Source organism: Hetaerina americana, unplaced genomic scaffold (genome assembly GCF_022747635.1).
Source record: "Hetaerina americana unplaced genomic scaffold, ioHetAmer1.1.p SCAF_130, whole genome shotgun sequence".
NCBI lineage: Eukaryota > Metazoa > Arthropoda > Insecta > Odonata > Calopterygidae > Hetaerina > Hetaerina americana.
The window spans coordinates 451,005-459,770 of NW_027286404.1; the positions used below are offsets into that span (position 1 = coordinate 451,005).

The 8,766-nt window shown below is 43.6% G+C and overlaps 1 protein-coding gene across 1 annotated transcript; it reads right to left on the reverse strand.

The window, feature by feature from the left end:
- Positions 1–2,521: 2,521 nt before the first annotated feature.
- On the reverse strand, positions 2,522–4,296 carry LOC139686178 (enhancer of split mbeta protein-like). The gene is made up of 2 exons (XM_071583360.1): positions 4,119–4,296; positions 2,522–3,860 (listed from the first exon to the last, which is right to left on the reverse strand). The coding sequence occupies exons 1-2, from the start codon at positions 4,197–4,199 to the stop codon at positions 3,213–3,215; spliced, it is 729 nt and encodes a 242-aa protein (XP_071439461.1). The 5' UTR covers positions 4,200–4,296; the 3' UTR covers positions 2,522–3,212.
- Positions 4,297–8,766: the final 4,470 nt, after the last annotated feature.

Genomic DNA, 8,766 nt, shown 5'->3' on the forward strand with positions numbered 1-8,766 from the left:
TTAGGCTTCCGCGACATCTATCTGATGAATTCATGCTGCTTCCGGGAATTACCGTCGCGTAGGTGAGTTGATATACGCCTCCAGGACTATTTCGCCACCAGTCCAGGAAGCGCTTCGGGTCGAAGTCTATCAACTCACCTACGCGACGGTAATTCCCGGCAGCAGCATGAATGCTTGGCTATACTTGTAGAAATTAAAGCAAAGTACACAAAAGTGATTAACGAGAAGTTTGAATTATATCTATTCAATAAAGGTACTTTAATGAGCCTCGGGATAAATTGAAAAACGCATTGCATTTGCTCAGGTTAAATAGTCACCTTGCTCACTCAGAACACACCCGCTAAATGTTTATTAATATTGAACGGATGCGAATGATCCTAGGGCCATGGTTTAAATTCTGAAACTGTCTGTTAGTGATAAGTTATGATAATACGACATAATGTTTCGCAAGCCACCAATAGGGCTAGGCAGGTGGTTATTCCAAAACAAGCATGATGCATAAATATAAAGTTTTGCATGAAGAATAATTACCAATAAAAATGCAAAATATTTCAAATAATGGAGGCACTTCAAATTAAAATATAATATGTTTTCCCCCTCTTCCGCGGTCGTTCGCAATCATTCTGATCGCTAATCGTTCGCTGGAAAAATGATTATCTTATGGCTGCCGGTCCTAAACTTGATCTCTGCAATCTTAATTTCGAACGTGAAATATATCTGGAGTTATAAGAGAAAAACATATCAGACTGGAATTTGCGTTAGGAAATCTTTGCGGGGATCGAGATGGTGCGGGGGCTAACGTACTGGCTTCCCACCCTGAGGGTGCGGGTTCAAATCCCGGCGGTGTTGAATATTTTTCAGAGGTATCTCGATCCCTACTTGAGGTGCTTTGTGGAGGGCACTTTGAGTGAGAACGACGTCCGTCGGATGGGACGTTAAACTGCGGACCCCTTGGCGCCTTTCGTAAAAAGTAGGCTAATGCCGACGCCGGGTTTCTCTCCATCCTTCATCCTTTTCTGTCCATCCCCTATGGCGTAAACGACCTTAGCTGTCGGTCGCCTCCCCTAAAAACTACTACTACTAGGAAATCTTTGCTTTTGAAAACGGTCTGCGCGCTGGTGGTTGAAGCGGATATATTCTTGGATCACTGTCTTACACATTGTTTAATTTTCGAGGTAATACTTCGCAGCTACCAGCAAGGCAGAGTCCACTCCTCTGATTTACTATCTCCGAATTTCCCAAATATACCCTCAAATCGGAAGAAACGAAAAATGAATATAGTTATTCGCGCTCTATTTCGCACCACCGTTGAAGGTTTCAGCAGTGCACGCTCGTCCAATGCCCAGCAACGTCGTCCCTGGAAAATTGATAATTTTATCAACCAACGCCAATTTTCTTGAGGTCACTGTGAAGTGATATTATCATAACACGTATCGCTGAGTGATCGCTCAAAAAAGGATGGAGCTTTCCCGTATTTCATACGTTATAGAAGAGTCTTGATTGATAAATTTCCGTGATCCATAGGCATTTGTGTAACATAAATGAAAACGATGCAAGTGTAGGATTTTGGTTATACTTATTTCATTCGGTAATAAGTCCCATGTTTCAAATTACCATTTTTTTCGTTTTTCAAAATCTATTTTGTTGTAACGCTGCGGTTACGCGTATCTTATGTGAATCATGAGTTTAGTAAGTTCCCATTCCAAATATTTTGTAGGAAGATTTCACGGAGTCATTTCGTTCAGTGACAGCATATTCATGGCGCTTTAGACACTTCTAAAGGTATGAATCTCATTCCTTACACCCGACCACGGAACTCTACGTGAAAATATCCTTCAACTTTGGAAGCATGCATAAACATTTGACTCCCTGAGGGTATTCCCAAAAATTAACTCCTCGTGTTTGTCCAAGCCATGATTGATTCACAATTAAGGGCTTTTATCGAGACAAAAAAACACAAAACCTTTGGAGTTAAAGTTCACGACATTTAAATGCTATCTCCCGTTTACTAAACTGATTGGTTATATGATATTTGAAATATATTTAATACTCTTTCCAATTAGATGTGAATTAAATGAAATTTGCCACACTTTCCGCCTCATTTTTAAGCAGTTGCATATGTTCTGATGAAACCCAGATGATGTACCTCAATTTAAAATTCTAGACTATCAGCTCGTTTATACTTCAGAAGTTATTTTTGCAAGTTGTTTACTTTTATATCACCTTAGTTGACCCCACGAGTAAATATATAAATGCCAGAACATGTATTTCAATATGGTACTCGAAGCCGCGATTTCCATTTAATCTATAAAATGTTGCTTTTAACTAATCAAGAGATGAGACAATACTCGCTGGGATGTTGAGTGGCCCAATATATACCGCTCAAACTCTCACTTGATTTGATAACGATATATTGCCTCTTTTTAATCCCAGAGAGGAGAAAATGACAGGAAGGGAGCTGGAAATGCCCAGGAAGCAGGGAAGGCTTAAGAAAATAAACAAAATAATTTCTTTTTTCTGTTATATTTCTGTATATGTATCACAGATTGGCTTTCAAATAACATCATATCTGTATTTATACCCACCGCCAAATTATGGCTCTATTGGGTACATTCTTCCAACGGGATAGAACCCGTAAAAATAAACATTACAAGGCAGAAACACTCTTGCAGAACACGTATCACAGGTACAGCAATATCACATTAAAGCTTCACAAGAGAGGCTTTTGAGGTTTACCAAAAGACAATATCACAAACTCTAGCAAGGTCACTTAAAGGGTAAATAATGCTTTTTCACAAGCAACAAATCTGTTCAAACAGAGCCTACTTCAATCTTATATAATCTCTCCTTAAAAATGAATACAAAATTAAGGCTATTGCATAAAAAGATCTCAGTGTCAACCTTCAACGTCTAAACATTTGAGTATTCAAATACAATCGGCATAAATAATATCCGCCGAATCATTAAATATTGTATAAATCGCTTCATAATATGAAATGCCCACTCTGGAATACTTATAAATCGAATGAATCTATGAAAGACTGGGTGAGATCATAAGACAACAAAAAATATGTTATTGAGTACACAGGAATAAATTCTTTCCCATAGAAAAACGTCTTTAAACTATCTCAGCAAGATTAACTAACATTGAATTTGAAGCAACAGTCACTGGATTGGTAGCTTCGTTTGTCAAAACACAAACGGAAAACAGTTCACCACGGCCGCCATACATTCTGATGGGCTGCTGATGAATGCTTCGAGGGCTCATCCACGACCTTCAGCAAGCCGCCGGGGATCACAGAAAAGGGGGGTCCAGAGATTTTCCGGTGGACGGAGAGCGGCGACGGGGCCGGCGAGGACCCGGTCGACGAGGCCATGGACTCGGGGGACCCGGGTGGCGTAAAGGCCGAGTAAGCCACGGCCGGTCCGCCTTGAGCAGGGACCTGAACGGTCAGCGGTGACAGGGAAGTCGGCGAGGCTGGGTTTGCCGGCGAACGCACGCCGCTCATGCAGTTGCTGTCCAGGTCGTTGAGCCGGTGACCAAGATGGGTCATGAGCATGGTGCCTAGGCGGACGTCCACTCCGGGGGTGGCGGCCAGGCAGCGGGACACCTCGGCGGCGCAGTGCGTGAAGCCGGCGCGGAATCGGTCGGCGTCCGCATTGGGGCAGGCGGAGGCGAGACGCTGGGTGCGGCGCAGGCGGTGGAGGTGGCGGACGGTCAGCTCCAGGATGTCCGCCTTCTCCAGCTTGGACACATTCTCGCCCTCGGCGGCCAGAGCGCCCACCATGAGCTCCTTCAGCTCGTCCAGGCAGCGGTTGATGCGGGCGCGGCGCTTGCGTTCGAGCATGGGCTTCATCACCTATGAAAAATTAAGGAGGGAATACGTTAGCAACGTTTCAGAAGGTTACGATGGGTGGCCGGGAGGGAAATGCTTCATGCAATCTTTAGAAAACTTAATTAATCTCTCAGTTGAAGACGTATCACGAGCGTGTCCGTTCGAATATTTTTGTTACGGATCGCACCGGTCCACGAGAGAAACAAGGAAAAAATTAGAGAAATTCGGGCGTAGTCTTTTGGACTGGACAAGGGTGGAAGTTGATTGGAATGCGATGCTTACCTTTCTGTATTGGTAGGTGCGGGAGATAGGCTGTAGCTGCTCCATGTCCACGCTGGACACAACAGTGGTTTCAAGCGACATCTTCACTCAGGACTCACAACACAAACGAAACGAACAAGAACGTACGATCTCCTCACTCTCTCCCACCCACACCGGGCAACAAGCAATGTATTCCACAGGCTTGAGAGGGAAAATATGAAACCAAGAAGTTGGAAGGGGCCCTTATATAGGGGGCCGTGGCCTCCGGTGCTACCTTCTGCGCAGCGGAGCGCGCGCCGCACAATCCCCCCGCCCCCCATCCCATCAGGTGTGTGCCGGGCCCGTGTCAGCCGCGGTGGGGAGTGGGCAGCAGGAGGAGGGGCGGCAGCAAAGGGCGTGGGAAAGTGAGCCAGGGCCATGTTCCCACAAGGAGGGAGAGAGAGAGAGAGAGGAACAGCCGACGCCGCCGCCACCTGTGCCGCCGAGGCAGGGGAGGTAGGGAGGGCAGGCGGCGGCGAGGGGGTGTGGGGGAATCCTGAGTACAGGGGTGTGGGGGAACGCGGCGGGGCCGGGGGCACGTCGGACCCGGCGAGTGTGGCGGAATGGAGTGGGGGGGAGGAGAGGGAGGGATTTCTGGGGATCTTCCACGGGAGCAAGCGTGTGTGGCAGTCGCGGGGGCCGTTGGGGCGTGTGGCCGGAAGGTCACGGGCCTACTAGTTGGTGTTGCCTGCGTGCGCCGGTGGATCCTGATAAATGTTTTGGGCGGCCTGCTTGCAAAAAAATTGGGAATAACAACATTTTTTGACAGAAATTTAGGGTCAGTACTAGAGTGCCTAAACGCCAAACCCCCCCCCCCCCCACTCCACGTCTATAATCTCCATAAGAAGCATTCACATAATTGCTCCCGCGCCGATAGGACGCCGCCACTGTTTCTTTTAATTATTTAGTTTCTCTTTTCGGTAACTCGTGCATTATTTCCAGTTCAGTCGACTTAAAATATTTTATGGTTTTTGGAATAGAAAGTTGTGCAGTTCTGTTGCACTGATTTATCAGAATTAAAAATTAGTCTTAAATATTCATACTATCGGGCCAAAATTCCCACTAAATCCTCTTTACCTCTTCATTTCTCTGGTTTCTCTGTTGTCTTTAAGTTATCTGTCTTTCCCCTCTATGTCCCCGCTTACCCTGTTTCTCAATCTTCCTCAAACGTGTATAAATATGATGCATTCTTTACTTGGCATGTCTTGTGCTTGAATATGGTTCTGTGAACCGAAACGCGTAGTACGTTGCCAATAAAATTGTGGGAGAGTGCAACTTTGTTTTCTCATAATGACGAACTTCCACTACATCTCGCCTGAATATGCTGAATGTAAATTTCGTTCAATGACATTCTGGAAGAAGCTAAAATACGTAAAAATGACGACGCAGTTGGGGGCACATTTACGTGGTGTCAGCTCGGAGCATTCAATGCCCATCCTAGTTCTCGTTCTTGCTCATTCGAATATGGAGCAATGGATGTGTGAATGCCACTATTGAATGGAATCGGAACTCAAGTTCGTACAACTTGCTGATCTATGCGCGCACAAACATTGGTCGGAACAACGAAGGAACTCATCCATTTCTGTCCCATTGTAATCCCGAGACTAGTTATTACTGCGAATAGTCTTTGTCTTCTCAAAAGCTTAATTAGACATGTCCAGGCACTTCGAGCACTTCAACACTAAACAAATGGTTATCAGTTGTCATTTGTTACGATACCGACGGATCCATTTCCCTTTCTTATAAAAGATTTTTTCCCTTGGTGAAAAATACCATTTATATCGTGATTTTTTTGCGAATTTGATAATGATCATTAGACCAGAATCAAAAGCCCTCACTTATTATTTCAAACATTATATTGTAACTTTAGGAGGGTCCTCAAAAATAAAAGATAAAATAATTTCAATTAGTAATTCATTTGTGGATGATTTTTTGTTGCTAATTTCCTTGTAGGTAAGGCACCAGCTTAACCGTAAATATACTTAGCGGTGCCAAAAATTCCACTTCAGAATTATCCTTTAATCAACTCCTATCAAATGAAACCACTTTGGCAATCGGAGACGGGCTCTCAGCATCCAATATTTTACCTAATAAAACAATTCATGATGTAATGGCGTCCGTTTAACGAGGAAACTGTAGAGAAAAAAATTTCCAATTGGTGGTATAGCGTCACTTTGATCAGTCTGTCTGGGAGGATTTTCTTCTTATCTGATTCAAAAATGTCTTTCTTCTTGTGTCAGTCAACAATATTATATCAATTTATCGAATTATCTTTGCGCCCACAAACCGTTAATTGGGAATGAACCCAAGGCGTGATTTCTCTCCGTAGCCGCCGGCCGTCGTGGGGGAGTCGTCGGGTGGACAGCCGCCGGCTCGGGCAGTCGGGGCTTCAGGATCCGCCATCCGGTGGCGGATGCGGTGAATCATACCCGCGGGAACCACTTTTTGTTTACATTTGCAATATTTATATGGCCGCCGTTTTAGACTATTACTATTTTATTACTATGCTTCGCTACTTCATTAAATGGAAGATGATATAAAATAAAGCTAACAATGTGAAAAAATTAGAATAACATCGAAAATAGATCTAGCAATGATAAATAAAGTGTTTCTGCACTAGTGATCATGGGCTGGAACTAAGCATGCAACTGCGTGCGATAAGTGCATCAGGGTGCTTTTGAAGAAGTTAAGCGGTGATAAAATAACTCCCCAACGAGTTGTGTCATCGATTTGTTGAGTATCAGACTACGGTAAGTCACTACCACTCTGCGCTAATGCGTCATATGTTAATGCTGAATAAATATTGTTTCGTTGTTTTTAATTTATGACCATTGCTGGCCGTCATTAGTTATTATACCCTTGGATAGTTCGAGCAGTCGGACACTTATGAGTGCAATGATTTATTGACATTGCAGTAAATCAGAAATACCTCACTGCCATCAATTTGGACCATTCAGTCCCAGTTGATCTCCAGAGTATTCCATGCTTAACTATGTTTTGACGTGGAATAAACCCAATGAATTGGGTTTATAAAAGGGGTTGATGTGAGGTGACGCATCCTTTACCCTAAGAAATTGTGATCCCAAACACTTAAGATCCTCATGAAAACCTTTTGCATTCATGCGCCAAAACCGGAGAAATTGAATAGGTATAGACGAAAGCTGATGGCATTACCCGTAATCGCCTCCATTGAGAGGAAGTATAGGTAAATACTGCAATGGCTGATGTACTCAAATGAATCGGTAAAAAAGAGACCTCTAAATGCCTGTTTCACTGGCGAATAGTGCTGGGCGCTCTAATACAGCTTGTATTGAATGACGTAGCCTCTAGCCGGAGACGGCACAGCCATATTCCTAATTTATGTTGATGACCAGGCTCTCGTTACAACTGAACACTAAATATTTTGTAATAAAGATGGAGGATGTGATGAGGCAAAGAATTTTAAGAGAAGTTGTTCATTTTTTCAAGTTTGGAGGCAAAATGACTGGAACTAAAAGGATTTCAATATCCAAAAATGCACGTGATCTCAAGCGGATAAGGTGTTTTTAAAATACAATAATTTGCCAAAAGAAAATGCGATCGCAGATATGAAGCATTGTGGTGCTGCACGAATGAGAAGCGCGGACGGATGTGCAAGGCAAAGAAGACGTCATTGTTAATAACGGTTTAGGCACTATATAGACAAATTCGCAAATTATCTAAATGGATATTTACGAAATAATAGTAGCGGAAAAGGCCAATGGAAAATAATGGAGCCGGGGAGAGAGTTGGATGGAGCAAAGAAGACCGTTCGTTGTGCACACAAACGGACTCAGCCTGAAGAGAATGTTGATCGCAAATGGTGGGTGGCAGTAAGTTAAAAGGGGAATACTGGTGGAAAACATTAAGGCGACGAGTCTTAGAAAAATGCCGTGAAATCGGAATTTCCTAAGATGGCCGTGTCAAAAAGTTTGCCATCTACTTTCTTTCGCAATACTATTCGATAAAATTAAGAAAACTGCATTCTGAAATACCTAGCTTTATCAGCATGATTTCCTGCTCTCCGAGCCCATTTCTTTGAGTGAAGGGCCCCTCGCATCCTACGTTAAATAAACTGTCTCAATGTATTACGTAAGCGAATAATTGATGAACACATTCGCGTGAGGGAAGGTAAACTGAAGGCATTCCGAGGAAATTTCTCGTTAAACTCGTCACTGCCGTTGAACTGTTCTTTGAAGACACATTTAGAAATTCAATCTCGGAAAGTGTGGTTATCCCGGAAGAGGAGAATAATTATGAACAGCCAATGCCATCCCTATCGGTAAGGGTGGAAGCGAATAAGAGCCCAGCAATTAAACGACCGAAGTTGCTAACATCCTTGCCTTGCAAAATCCCTAGACACCATTCTAAGCTCCGAGTTCTCTGACAGTCATGAATTTTATATCTTGCAACCAGCGGTTTCCGAAGCACTTCATAAGAAGCAAATTGGGACTTGAAATAAATGTTGTTACGTATTCCCTGGAAAGGCAGAAATAGGTAAACTCTTTGACTTGATGAATGTTTTCCGTTAAGTTCCGCACATCGAGTTAATATTAGTAGATATACCGAATGGCGCACGGTGGTGGGGTAACGTTCTCGCCTGCCAACCCGG